At 40.6% G+C, this 15,166-nt stretch overlaps 2 protein-coding genes across 8 annotated transcripts in view; one reads left to right on the top strand and one right to left on the bottom strand.

Moving 5' to 3' along the window:
* Positions 1-10,083, bottom strand: part of Fars2 (phenylalanyl-tRNA synthetase 2, mitochondrial) — a 499,052-nt gene extending 488,969 nt beyond the window's left edge. For 2 of the 4 annotated variants that reach the window (XM_047558209.1, XM_047558210.1), the window contains exon 1: positions 9,903-10,083. The gene's annotated coding sequence lies outside the window, so the exon portion shown is untranslated. The remainder of the gene's footprint in view (positions 1-9,902) is intronic. The other 2 variants (XM_047558208.1, XM_047558211.1) reach the window with 2 other exon arrangements.
* A 734-nt stretch (positions 10,084-10,817) lies between these two features.
* Positions 10,818-15,166, top strand: part of Lyrm4 (LYR motif containing 4) — a 151,975-nt gene continuing 147,626 nt past the window's right edge. For all 4 annotated transcript variants that reach the window (XR_007109447.1, XR_007109448.1, XR_007109449.1 and 1 more), the window contains exon 1: positions 10,818-10,933. Coding sequence is in view for 1 of the 4 variants with exons in the window: in XM_047558212.1 (XP_047414168.1) it covers positions 10,848-10,933 (86 nt within the window). In the remaining 3 variants the exon portion in view is untranslated. The remainder of the gene's footprint in view (positions 10,934-15,166) is intronic.

Below are 15,166 nucleotides of genomic sequence, written 5' to 3'. Positions count from 1 at the left end.
TTATGCCTGCCTATTGTCTCAGCATAATTATTAAAAGCACTCAATTTCATTGAACTCAAAATGCCCTGATTGAGAAAATAAATTCTATGATCATGTAAGTTATATATGATCAAGTAACTTACCTAAAATGATATGAAAAATCTGATACAGCCATCAAATACAACCAGATCAACAAAAATCCTAGTCCAGTTTTCTACCTATCACATATATACAATGTCTACCATCATTTCAAAGATGCACAGTAAATATCCCCAGACACAGTAAAATACCAACAAGCTAAGATTATAGCATGCTGAAACTAAAAAAAAATTTATTTTAAAACATCTTCTTCATTGTAAGTCAATAACTTGTGTCAATAATTCATAGTACCCCTTCTGAGATTGCCCTTAGAAAACAGATTCCAAATGCAATTCTAAATAATGTGCCGAGTAAGCAAGCACAATAATCTGCTAAAATGATGATCATTTCCATGCTTCCAGTGTTATCCAAAAAAACATAAAATAAAAACTTTTCACTACCAGAGGCTCTTCACTCCAAATTATAAAAACAGAGCCAATAAAGCAATTTTAAGATAACACAAAATTCTAGGAAAATAAATACCTATCACTCTTCTAAAGTTACTGACATGATGCTTGCTCTGTTAATATCCTGACAATGCTACTCCCATTATATTTTCTACTGAAGAAAAGAGAATTGAAGTTTAAAGGTATGAAATGTAAACCCAAGCCCTGACCAACAGGGGGCAGTGTAATTGGAACAAACTCAACAGAATCTACGCCATGGCAAAACACCTCAAGTTACTTAAAAATCACCAGAGATGGTGGGGCAGCAGGATGGCAGATGCAGCTTTCTAAGGATTTCAGGTTTCTTTTCTTTCATTCACTCAACAAATATGTATGAGTACTTACTAGGCATTATGCCTATGATGGAATTCGTAAGGCCATGGAATTATGCCCCTTGTGGAATTCACATGCTACTGGGAAAAATCAATATTAAATCAATGTGAAAGCTGAGAGAATCAAAACAAAGCTGCTGTCTCAAGCCCTAACAAAAAACAAAGTTAATAAAGCCAGGAGGTTATACAGGCGGGAATAACATGCACATATGCCGGATAAGAACTTGCACAAGAGACTGCCAGAATCAGAACCTTACACAAAGAACTCTCCTGCAAGGATGTCTGTCCAGTGACTGTTCCACCTTGGGTGGGCACCACCCTTGTTATTAATCCAGTGGCCACGGATTACTGCTTCAAAGTAACTTACACAATCCTCATCTACCTTTAAAACGTTCCCTTTACTCCATCCCTTTCAAACACGTTCCTGGTTCCCATGACAGCGTACTCTGCACCACAATGCTTCCTGCTTACTCCCAAATAAATACTGCTCTTTGGAGTTCCTCTCTGTTAATGGTTGACACCAATTATCCACAGTTACACAGACATTATAGACATTTAATTTTAAGTTACAAAAAAATTAAAGAAAAAGATGTTACAAGAAATAATAAAATCGGGAGGGTATAATTTACATTGGAGTCAGGTAACATGTCACTGAAGTGACATTTAGCTGAGTACTCATGAATCAAGTGAAGAGTGTGATAGAATACTGATGATTCATGAGGGGTCTTCACACACATTCTTCAGTGAAACAAGGATTGGTGCATGTACACACATAAGATTATTATTTTTAAAAATAAATTAATACATGAAAACTATCCCCAAACAGCCTAAGTAGCAAAGACAGCCTAAAATAAAAAATGTTGGTAAGGCTGAAGCAGGGAAGCTCTATTTTATTTTTGGCACTATATTGAGGCAAACTGAACTGCAAGTTAACAGAAAGTCCAAAAACTCATGGCTTCAAACGGCAAAACATTTCTTGTTAACAAGAAGTCTAGAGAAATTCAGCTCCCAGGTTCATTCAGCAATGCAGAAAAGCCAAGAGTTAAGCTGAAGTCTCTCATATTCTCTTGGTCTTCCCCATATGCTTTTCTCCAAATGGCTGCAAGATGGCTGTTTACAAGAGGGTTGTTTTGAGCACTAGTCATATCAGTGTCACAGGCAGGAGAGAAGAGAAGGCATAAGCACACCCTCCTTTGTTGAATATTCAACTTTTAATAGAAAGCAAAATCTTCCCCAGAAACCTTCTAGCCAACTCCCCTTTGTCTAATTAACCAGAGCTGGGTTTGGGGGCTATTCCTGGCTATTAGAACCAAGTATCTAGAAAGAACTGAATCAACAAGACTGCCTAAGGCCATGATGATGAATGATTTGTTGGGCCAAACAAAATCAGGGTCCTGATGGCCAGGAAGAAGTTTGGTTGATGGGTGATAATTTTCAGATGAGTTACAGTTTATGTGATTGATTCATTGAACCATTGACACTCATTTATCACCTACAACATGCAAAGCTAGAAGCAAAGTGTTGGGGAAACAATGGTAACTGAAAACAAACACAGTCCTGTTCTCATGGAATATACAGACTGATACCAAGTAATCACACAAAGGAATGCTTACTCTGGCCAGAATTCTCTAATAAACTGTTACCTTTTACAAGAAATTCCTTCCCCTTCTCTTGGTAACTACCTCAGATTCATTGTGTGTACCCCCTCTTTCCATGCTCATCCCCTAACTTTCACAGCCTATATATTTTGGGGCCAGGTGCCCTATATATTTACCCTTGCCTCTAGGGGGTAAGCAGGTGATTAGGCCTAAAACAATCAGGATTCTCTCCCAGCTCAGATGTTGATTCAATGAGGGCCAACCTGGTGAATCACAGTAATGCTGAGCACTCCTGTCCAGAAGCTTTCTTACTCTTCTGAGGCTCAGGGTTGCTGGGGACTTACACCTACAAGAGAGGATGCCAGCCTAAGGGTGAAGTTGAAAATGCAAAAGACAGGGTGGAGAAAAGAACCAAGCCAGGTCCTTGGCAACTTCACTCAAACCAGTCACCATAAAGCTCATCTGGTTTCTGAACTCCGATGGCACAGGAGACAATAAAGTTACCATCGTGGCCCAAACCCATTCAATTTGGGGTTCCTGTTACTTACAACTTAGTCACTGTCAGTTGAAAGGCAGTTCACCAAGGAGCATAAAGAGGAAGATTTGCTCATTAAAGAAGGTATCTTCAAGTAAGTACCTCTTAAATTGAGATCTGAAGAATAATTAGGAAGGAAGAGCTATCCAAGCAGCTGGATTAGTATGCACAAAGGTCCCCAGAGCAGAGTGGAAGGAAGTAGTAAAGAACTGAAAAGCCACAGGTGAAAAAGAACAAGGCAAGGCAGGAGGCTGGAGAAGGGAAAGGGGCCACACTCAGGTCTTACACGCTGTGCTGCGGAGCTTAGACTTTATCCAAAAAGTGCTACAGGTTTGGGGGAAGAAAGGTAGCACAGAAATTGCTGTCTGCTAAGTCGCATACACTTAAAGAACACATCACAGGCCGGTACTCCAAGGAACTCTTTATTTTCAAGTAGCACAGAAAAGGACGTTAAGGAAACATCACAACTGGGCACCCACAGTGCCTCCTCTGCAAGGTTCCTCGTAGGGGCATCTAGATTCTCCTCGGGTAGGTCTGGTGAGCCCCGTGAATGTCCCGAAATATATCAACCTGGAACTGCTTATGTGAAGGCTTTCAAAAGTAGGGAATATAGAGCCTGAAGACTGGGGCCTGCAATAATTACCATAACTACCACCACAGACCCAGCTTTCACAGCACGCAGCATCCAAGGGTGCAAATGGCATTCGTCTTGGACCTAAACTTACAAATGCTCAGGCACAGGCACTTATTTCAAAGTGCTCAGAGATCTGAACTAGATAACCACTTCTGTTACAGTCTGCATCTGAAATGTCACCCAAAGGCCCATGTGTCAAAGGCTTAGGCCCTTGCTTGGTTCTACTAGGTGATGGTGGAACCTTTAAGAGGCAGGCCTAATGGGAAGCCTGTCTTTCTTCCTCTCTTTTTCAAGTCCCAGCTGTGAGATCAATAGCTTTGCTCCACCACACAGTGGCCATGAAGTATTGCCACAAGCCCAAAAAACAGGGCGAACTGGTCATGGACCAAAACCTCTAAAACTATGTGCCAAAATAAAACTTTCCGGCTTACAAGTGTACTGCCCCAGGTATTTTGTTACAGTAACCAAAAGCTAATGCTCTTACCTAAAAAGACAGGAGAATACACTACCTGCTAACTTCCTTCTATTTCACAACTTCTCCATTTTACTTTCCTCTGTACTCCAGAATTCCAGGAATTGTTATAAAGATAATTCTTCCAATAAATGTATGCTCATTAACTAAAGCTAATTCTGTTTTACTCTCTGCCAATATTACTTTAATCCATTTCACACAAGTCATGCTCATGCTCTTTAATGTTACTAGTTAACTCAAGTTCATAATTACATATACGGATGACAGGCTTGCCAAACTGATCTGCTTCCACTGTGCACAAGAAATAAATTTTTAGATTAAAAAGCTATAAAATATTAAGTCACATAAAGTAAAGGATTCAGAGTAATGGCAAAGACATCATGAATTCTATGTATAGCTTCATTGTTAATAATGGTCTCCAATATAATTTCAAATATATATCATCCTTCCAAGAAATCAGTTAATGTCACAGAACTATGTACTGCATATCTTAAGACACTGACATAGTATTTTTCAGTGATTAGCAAAACATAACATTTTTTAAAGAGTATAAACACAGCAAATCCTAAGTGTTTTCTGCAAACAACCAACTAACCTGAACAAACAAGAAATGGCAGTTAATAGTCCCCATTCAGAGAGGACAATCAGAACTTCAAATCTGTCTTTAGAAAAAATACTATACTCAGATGTTGATAAAAGTGCCTGGCAAAGTTGCAGCATAATAAAATAAACTCTAAATGAATAATAGTTATCATTACCACCACAGTTAGACTAACAAATCATTCTATAATGTATAGACAACATAAAATCATAATAGTTCTCCCTCATAAGTAGAAATAAAAAGAAAGTAATCTAATAGAATATCACCATCAAGTAGTGATAGCATGGAAGAATTTCCATTCTAGTGGAAGCTTATGGTAAGAAAAGATGGTTTCCCCCTTTGAAAAGTAGAATTTTTGCAAAAAGAAAAAAATAAAAGATCCTCTGGAACTGAGTAACATTTGATATATTTTCCCCAAATCAAGTGTCACCCTCATTGTTGCTACCCGTAGGGAACCCAATCAACAAAGCTAGAATATCTAAGCACAACACACCACGGCTTTCCCAAATTACTCAAAATGGAGACCAGATTTTTCTAAGTTTATTTGAAAAGAGTTTCTACAGAAATTTGAGTCCTGGAAAATCCAAGAAGAAATGTCTATTTCTCTCCCTCTCTCCATCTGTCCCTTGCGTACACTTGCTCACTGGCTCACACGCTCACTCTCTCACACACTCACTTACACACACACACCTAAAAAGGGCATCAAGTCTTTTCAAAGAGATGTTAGTAGAAAAGTGTAAATTTATCTTAAAATATTAAAAAACCAGAATTAAAAAAAAATCAACATTTGAGTCTCAATATTTCTTATACAAAAGTTTTACAAATAAGTGAGAATCCAACTAAATTAATATTTAAATATGAGTAAAATTGACCCACATTCTCCAAGAAAAATTAAAGAATTGCAAATTCCTAAAGCTAGCACTGAAGATCACCTGTGAAGCAATGTAGTAACAGAGCCAGACACACAACATCCTGGGCCAACACCCACCCTTCACCATTTCTTAGATGGCGACCTGGCTAAGCAACCTAACCTCTCAGCTTTCCTTTCCTTAAACAGAGGTAGCAGTTCTCCCAACAGGTCATGAAAGGATTAGCTGCAAACATAAAAGGACTCAGCTTGCATCTAACATCTATGAGAGCTGATATATTACCTGTCCACCAGATGCCTTGCCCTCTGGACAGAGCCCCGTCCAATTGGTCTCTGTCCCGCAGCACTCAGTCAGGGTCTCTCTGCTACCCTGCCCAAGGTAAAGGGTAAGTGTTCCTTGCCAGTAGCCACCTTACCACCATCCCCCTAAATCCCCTAACCACTCTCAAGGCCCAGATCAAACCTAAATCCTCTTCAGACAAACACTACCTCCTCCTTACAGACTGTTAATGTCAATATTTATCAACTCTAGCTATGTCTTGTCACCCAGGGACTGACTGTTGGTCTGAGGTGTGGCCTAAACATGAGGGATGGACCCCACATCACTCCATCAGTACTTCCTTGGCAGTACTTTGCACTTCCCATGCCATAATTGTACACAAATACACAAACATACTAACTATAAACCCCTGGAAAACAGGGTCTGTATTTGATTTATGACCCTCAAGTCAAAATACAATGAGTGACTTGAAGAACCAGGTTTTTCAGCTTCTTGAGTGCACAGATAAAAGAAACATGTCAGAGCTCCTCCAACATAGGATTCAAAATCCGGGTTTGAAACAAAACCCTGGATAAGCAATCTCCATTTCAACAGCTGAGTTGTTAAGTTCAACTTCACTGATGTCTTAGCCAGTGCATAAGGGGAAAATGACTAACTCCAAAAAAAGAGCAAGCATCACTAAAGAGCTGGCAGCTGAGAGGTTAGCTTGCTTAGCCAGGTCAGCAGCTAGGAAATGGAAGCTGGTAAGGAGCAATTCCGTGGTCTGCTGGATATTCCTCCCTTCTCACTTCTACCACTCCAAACCACTCAAGAGTTAACTAAATAGATGGTGTTCACTCATGCTTCTATGACTTAAGTATACACTGCAATATCTAAACACATTCATCATCTGGCTCTTGCTACGCATTCTGCAACTATCTTCTGCTATAGAAGGCCTTCCCTTAGGTCACAGTCCTAGTTGAATATCCCACTTCTGTACTGCCCTAGCGTCTGGTATTACTATGTCTATCACAGCACCGATCAAAAACATTATTGCAAAAGTGTTATTATTTTACTATCTATTCCTCTACAGGTCTCTGGGAGGAGGGGGGGTCTCATTGCTGAAACTGTACCACCTTATATAATGTAAGGCATATATGAAACACTCATGTTAAAGGAAAAACATAGGAGAAGGGTTTCAGTTTGCTCATCTGTTCAAATCAGTGATTATTGATGTTTATGGTCTCTTCCAGTTTCATTTTCTATTAGAATGAAGGATCAAGAAATACCAGATGATGCTGGGGTTGTGGCTCAGTGGTAGAGCATTTGCCTAGTATGTGTGAGCACTGGGTTTAAACCTAAGCACCACATACAAAAATAGTTATTGTGTCCATCTGAAGCTAAAAATATTAAAAAAAAAAAAAAGAAATACGAAATGAAGTACTTTCTCAAGAAAAAAAAAGTATAATGAAGATTACGGAGTAGAATAATTCCACTTACAGAGTAGAATAATTTCTAAATAATGAGTTACTTCTTCTATATAAAATTCTTTACATATCGATTTGATAATTAGGCGTAAGGATAATAAACTACTGTTATAATGCTTATTATGTTAAGAGTAGTGTCTCTTTATAAAACACTAAGTGATAATCCTAATTTTAATACAAGGCAATACATGATTTTACATAGGCAAAGAATTAAGCAAAGTTCTGTGAAGTAATATTTATGATCATATGTATATGTGAATGTTAAGGAAACTTTTACATCTGGGGGCCTGACAGTAGGTACCTTTTAGTTTACAGTCTTTACCCAAGAAAAACCTCAGTGCAAAATAGAACGCATACCAAAGGACATGAGTAAGATGTGTTTTCAGCTTCTAGTCCAAGTCTACTTAACATCTCAAAGAGTTAATGTTTAAAAAATAGTCATCTCTGTAGTGAAAGTGTGGGAAAATGGAGATTTAGCTTTGGAATCTGATTTTATTAGTCTTTAAAGGCAATGATATTCAACACACTAGCAAATCACTTCAAATAAGGTATGTTTGTGAAGACTCAGCATTAAATGGTATTAAAAGGGAAACTCCATAGACTAATTAAATTTAGTAATGTCTTTGAGCAAATAAAACAAAAGTAGTCTGAGAATTTGGAAACTCCAGAACCCAAACAGGTTCTGTGAAGTTCAACCAACAATGTTATTTGATTATATTTATTATGCTATTTTCTATATTTATAGAAAAACTGAAGCAAAGTTACTTGGCCACAGCTTAGTCAATCAACAAAATGGTTAGTTTAATTGGTTAATTGGCTATAGGACCTCCAGCAACCAATAAGTTACTGTGATTAAACGTTTTATTAGTTTGGTCTGTTGGGTCCACTTGTGGGTGCCCAGACCAAATCCATTGCCTCCCACAAGATTTAAACACTGCACTTCAAGTGCAACAATTCCTTGTACTAACAGATGAGTAGGCTACCCAAACAACTCTAGCTTTACATATCTGTTTAGAAAGTTTTATTTGACTCAACAAAGACATTTAGACACATTATATATATATACAACTAATGTATACTAAATTCCTTGATAATTAACAAGGCGTAAAAAAACAGTAATTATTCTAATTACTTAGGGGAAAAAATTATAGACAGTAATTATTCTAATTGTACTTCAAGATGAAAGCAAAACATAATAAAATGTAATCCCCACTTTTTTGTGGAAGGTTTACTGGGGATTGAACTCTGAAGTACTTTACCACTGCGTTACATCCCAAGCCCTTTTTATTTGCTTTACTTGAGGGGTTGCCTGGGAACAAATTTTATTTCATTCAGGGTCTCTGAATTGCTGAGGTCGGCCTTGAATTTGTGACCCTCCTACCTGAGTCTCCTTACAGAGTCACTCCAATTACAGGCCTTCCCAACAATGCCTGGCTAATTCTATTTTAAAACTAACCAAAGTAATATTCCTGTTTATCCTTTTCACTCTGTTAGCTTTGTCTATCTTTTGTTAATGTAGCTTCTCCAAATGCCACATATTTTATATCATCAGCATCTTAAGAGAAAACAGCTCTGAGTCTTGCTCCATAACAGTGTGCAATCCCCTGGGTCTTGGAGTCTAGGAAATCCCTAAGGAAAAGATATGAAAAAGTACTTTCACCAACCCCAATGCAATAACTTGACCAGCAAATAAAAGTAACAAAAATTCTGCTACCCTGTTTAAAAAAAAAAAAAAAAAAAAAAAAACCATTTTGAGATTCACAGATGGAGAAGACCTTAAAGAAATCAGACGGGAGACTTAAAAGGGCTTTTATTGAAGCATTTGCCCCAACACCTTTTCTTAAAGTCCCTTCCACCATGACTACTGTATTTGGATGCAAGGACATCAGGTTTTACATATACTACAAAGCCTGGTAAGGTTGGAGAAGTGACTTCTGTCCTTAGAGTTATTGGAAATACCAAGTCGTTTCAATACAGAGCAAAGGTTGCCTCGAAACCAGATATAACAACAGAACACATGTTAATGCAAACTTGGTTTTAATATACAACGTTACACCTCACTGTTCTGGGACAGAAAACTATGACTCTTCCCAGAGTCGATTACATAAAGAGTGAAAAAACAACAAAACTGCTTTACAAACACAGTAACCAAAACTGGATAAGGCTTCCCGGCGCCCAGTCCCATGCTCTACGAGCAAAACGCGAAACGTTATCCACTACTTTAACAAGGTAATTCAGAAAATCTGAAGTCTTCTGAGAAGTCATGGGAAATAACTTGCTTAGCTTCTTGCCTTAGGTCTGAAATATCTTGAGAGTCACTAGAGCCCTAAAGATTCCCTAGCTAATCAGGACATCTATAACCCAGGATTCTAGTCATTTAAAGTATTTAATTAGATGACAAAATTCTGAGGACTCTTGACTCGGGGGGACACCTCGAGAACCTCAAAGAATATCCCGGAAATGGGAAAAATCCACAGCGAAGTGCAAAACTCCCTGCCATACTAACCACCTACGTCACACCCCCAAGCTGCAGCAAGGCCACCACACACCCACCGTCTTCCCAGGAACCTCCGACCCCGGATGTTTCAAAATCAGAAACGCGGCAAGCTTACACGCTCTCACCAACAGTTCAACCTCCCACTTCATGGACACCAGTGCAGGATGGGCGCTGCCATTTTGACAAAAAGCGGGCCCTCCCCCCGAAGACCCCTGAGTCAGTCGTCCTGAGCGAAGCCGGAGCGCCAGGTGGCCACTAGCTGGGCACCCCGGCGCCTACTAGGCGGCAACCCCACCCAAGAGAACGCACCCAAACTCCAACCCGCGACAGGGCCCAGCCAAAGTAAAATCACCCTCGAAATCGCAATTAGTCTGTCAGGCAGTGCCGAGGGCAACCATAGCTGTCGAGGGCGGGGCGTCGGCGCGGAGCGCGCTCGGTAACCCGGGCAACGCGGCCTCGGGCAGGTGCAAAGAAGAGTTGAGCTTCAGAGATACACAGGTCTCCGCCCCGCCCCTGGGCGGTCCGCTAAGGCGTTCTGTGGCCTGACTGCGTTCTTTCACTGCTCAAGCCTCCGACCTTCATCCCCCAAGGAGCGTGGCTAGTGGCCACAGCCGGCCCCAGGCCTCCAGCCACACTGCCCAGCTCTGCCGCGGGAGCCTCCCCGTTGGGGGCGGGGGCGCGAGCGCCGCCCCCTTAGCTGCCCGCAGCCCTGCCTGCGCCCGCCTCCGAGAGGCGCGGGACGCCGGGCGCCCGCAGCAACGGTGCTCACCTAGGCCGAGGGCCGGCCCGCCGGCGAAGCCTGGTGCTGCGTGTTATTTCGTTCGTGGTTTTTGTGTAGGCTGGACTTTGGGTTGAGTTAAACTCAGGACCTCCACTGAGAGGACCTATTGGGTTTCTTTGGTGTTTGGGGTTTTTGGGTGTTTTGTTGTTTTTTTTTTTTCCGGTTTTTTTTTTTTTTTTTTTTTTTTTGGTTTTTGGTTTTTCTTGTTTCTCTTTCCAAAATGGCAGCCACCAGCCGCGCGCAAGTGTTAGATCTGTACCGAGCGATGCTGAGAGAGAGCAAGCATTTCAACGCCTATAATTACAGGTGACCCGGCGGGCGGCGGGGGCCGGGAGGGGTCGGGGCGCGGGCGCCCCACAGTGTTCCCAGGGGCAGGGAACCACTGACGCGCGCCGGCTGCTCAAGACGGTGGCAGGGTCCGCCACCCAAAAACGTGTCCCCGCTGGTGGGTATGGTCGTCTGAAACCCCGCGGGGAGGCGCAGAGGGCTTGCCCTTCATTGTACTGGAGAAGACGTTCAAATCTCGTGACGTTTTCCTAGGAGCCTTGATCGGCATCTTTTTCCTGCAGTAAACAAGGATGGACGTGAAATCTGCTAGTGGTAAAGTTAGGACCAGTTTGTTGCATATGCAAAACTTCCCTGGAGGATTGCAGAAGTTGAGAGTGGATGTGGCCATTCAGTCGCACATGGCCATAGAACTGAAAGCTCACTTTAGCGCGCCCAATTATTTCCCAGGCGTCTCAGTCTTGTGAAACAAATCCATTCTACTAGGAACGGATTAGGGGATATGGGACAGAATGTGCATCCACAGGTAGTGTTCCAGGGAAAAGTGTTTCACTTACAGGGACTGACGTGTCAGTTTATCCCTACTAACCAGTCAGGAATTCCACCTGTAGGACCTTTATCAACAGAGGGAGTCTGCACTCTTATTTACATTTTTTAATTAAAAATGTTTAACTGATACATAAAAACAAATTAAAGATATCAGTGGGGTATCGTGTGATGTTTTGGCACATTTACTAGTGTAACTTCTACATGCAGTAAACCCTTGTATTTTTAATACAGCCCATTCTTTCCATCCCTGTCTGGTTCCCCTGTTTATGAGTCTCTTATTCTGTCTTTTTACTCCTCGTCCCTACCTCAAAGCCTCTGCTTTCACATAGTTTCTGCTTCCTTATAACGTCTGACCCTCATATCTGTATGTATCTTTTTTTCCTGTGTATTTTGTGGATTAACTTTCTACGTGCTTTCAGACTTTGTCTTTACTATCTGAAACCTGAGTTTGAGCCATATTCCCAAGAGCAAGAATCTGATTGGATCATTTCATCTATTTACACCAGACCCTCATTTAAGGTGACTGACCAGGCTCTAGATTTTAACAAAGGAACAGAGTCCACCTCTGGAGCAGATCTGGTTAGGTAGGAGTGTACTGTGCCCATTAGGCCCAGTACAACCTCAGTCGGTAAACAGGAATACTAAACCTGTCAAGCAGTGACTGTCAAAATCTTTTTAAGAAGCATGTATAAGGAGATGTAGCCAGTCTACCAGTTTTAGAGCATCTAAGCCGTATCAGTGAGATCACAGTTCACCCCAATCGAATGGTTAAAAGAAACATTTCATGGGTGAGCATGATTTTATAGACACTGGTCATACTAGGAGAATTTTAATAGAAATTAAGAAAACACCCTGCCTGAAGTACTTTTCATTGGGGGCACACACAAAACATGAGTAAGAGGAAACCAATCATGTTTCCCACAGTCTGAAAGAAGATGTTGTCATTTCATATTCACTCAGAATAAACAAGGATTGGAAATCAGCACGCAGTTCCCACACTGAAGACACAGTGATGGATAGAGGGTGTATCTGACAGCACGTGTTAGGGAAGAAGAGTAACGGTTCTCAGAGAGGATAAACTTGGATAAGTCAATCATCATCTGTATTTCAGTTTTTTTATTTGTATAATTAGAATTTTGAACTACACAATCTCTTAAGAACCCTTCTATTTCTAAAATTCCATGTGGAAGTGACTTAGGAGCCAATAAGGAAAAAAGTTTGCAAGTGAATAAATGCCAAGTCAATGAAGTATACTACAGAAAATCCTTCAAGGCTGTACTCAGGAGGCAGAAAATTGGAAATGACTTTCAATATAAGCAACTATAAGATAATAAACCTTTGGAGGGCCAGAGTTGTAGCCCAGTGGTACAGCACTTGCCTAGCACTGTGAGGCACTGGGTTCAGTCCTCAGCACCACATAAAAATAAAGGCATTGTGTCTGTTTACAAATAAACTAAAAACAATATTTTTTAAAAAGGTAATAAACCTTTAGAAGTAATTGGTCAGATTGTACTTTGAGTGTATGCTTTCAGGCTAAACTTTTTATCCAAATATATTATCCAAAGGAATCTGGTGGTCATTTTTCACTATTGCCTGAAATCATGTACATAAAACTGAGGTTCTTACTAGTTTTATTTCCCGAGATAATTACCATAAAATGGTTCTTATAGATGAGGTTATGTACAGTGAATTTCAAGGATAACCCTTCCCTCCTCTCAAATCTCAGCAGTTGTCACTAATGGGAGATCAATAACAATAAGAATTGATCTTTTCTATGTGCCTCTATTTTATATTCTTTATTGACACATTAATTTTTGACAACAGCCCTTTGAGATAGTTACTATTTTTTAAGGGAGTAAGGCAAAAAGACAGAGAGATAACATTTCAGAAGTAACACAACTAATGCCAGATAAGCAATCAAAAGTAGATTGAAACAACCTGAAGATAGTGGTACCTGAGGTAATGGCAGTAATGAAATATGTTTTTAAATCTCTTGGAAAACCTAGATGTGGGCCACATTTTTAAAAAAGATTTTTAATTGTAGATGGACACAGTGCCTATATTTTATTCATTTATTTTTATGTGGTCCTAATTCTTTCCCTTTTTTTTTTCCCCTGTATTGGGGATCGAACCCAGGAGCACTTTACCACTGAGCTACATTCCCAGCCCTCTTATTTTTGCTAAGGCTGACATCAAACTTGTGATCCTCCTATCTCAGCCTCCTGAGTCTCTGGGATTCAAGTCATGCACCACTGCATCGGGCTCTTTTTCTCTTTCTTAAATGTGCCATGTTCTCTTGGGCTTCCAGACCTTTGCAAGTACTGTTCTTTCTGGTATGTCCTTTGTCACTCTTGTCCAGAGTTCCCCCACTTCCCCTTTCCTTCAAGATTGAGCTTAATCAGCACCTTCTCTGGACGAAGTTTTTCTTATTCTCTTTTCACAGCTTCTATCCCTATCTGTCTCCCAACAGACCCCATTCCTAGATGTTCACTTAATACAATGCTTCCCAAAAACTTCTGAAATCTACTTTGACCAGTGCTGTACCAGGCCCTGGAGATAGGAAGATGAGAGCTTTGGGCTCAGCACGGTCTGCCACGAATGGCTTTACAGACTTCTGTGGGACACAGACAGTTTTCGCAGATGAAGTTCTATGGTAAAAATATGAGCAGTTGAGTCAGGGAGGCCTCTGAGAAGATGACACTGGATCAAAGGCCTGAAGCAGTATCGGATGCTCAGATAACAGAAGACCGTAGAATGTTATTAGAGATGAATATGATTAGGTGCAATACTTTTGAGGTACAGTCTCACTCATGTCCCCAAGCAGGCTTTGAAATAAGTCCTCCTTCAGAGTTGCTGGGATTATAGGCACGTGCCACTGTTCCAGCTGAGGTTGAAAAGGCCCACATATTTTGAGGACCTATGGCCCACATTAAGGAGCTTGGACTTTATTCTTAGGTAACAGGCAGCCAGTAAAAAACTTGAAGCTTAAAGTGACATGCCAGATATGCAAAGTAGAAGATAATTTTGAGGGATTGGAAATAGACACTAAATGGGGATTATGACAGTGTAGAAATTAAAATCCTACTAAGAATAGGAGTCATGAAAGATAGATTCATGTGATAATTAGAAAGTAAGTTGGTTAGAACTCTTAATGATTGGATGCCAGGATAAGGGTGAAGAAATCAAAGCAATCTAGAATGCTGTCCAGTTACCCCAAGGCACAGAAGGCAAATAGAGAAGTTGTGCCATTAACTGACTTAGAGGGTACAGAAATAACTGGTGGTATGGAGAGAAGATGTTGAGCTCATTTTTAGGGTGTGCATAAATGGCACCTGAGATACCCCACAGAAATAGTTGGAGGAGTGACAACACTGAAGTAGGCAGTTCCACTAACTGTGGGACCCTGGCCAATTCCACTTAACTCTCCATCCTACAATTTCATTTGAAAAATGGTAATAATTTTCTGACTCTTCTGCCCCATATGTCACTGATGGATAATGATAATGCAAATTGTACCCGCCCTAATGTGAATAGTATTAACACCAATCCCTTTCTGAAAAAAGGCTGCTGTGTGGAAGGTATTAATGCAAAATGATTTTCCCCCTTGGAACAAATCAACTTGTTCCTAATATTTCTGGAAAATCCACGGTGGGTGTGTGTGACTGCATTAGGCCCTGTAAGTAAATGGAATACAAACACAAGATG

Source organism: Sciurus carolinensis, chromosome 7 (genome assembly GCF_902686445.1).
Source record: "Sciurus carolinensis chromosome 7, mSciCar1.2, whole genome shotgun sequence".
Classification (NCBI taxonomy): Eukaryota; Metazoa; Chordata; class Mammalia; order Rodentia; family Sciuridae; genus Sciurus; species Sciurus carolinensis.
The sequence above is the reverse complement of the archived record's forward strand: the minus strand, read 5'-3'. Positions and strand labels throughout refer to the sequence as shown.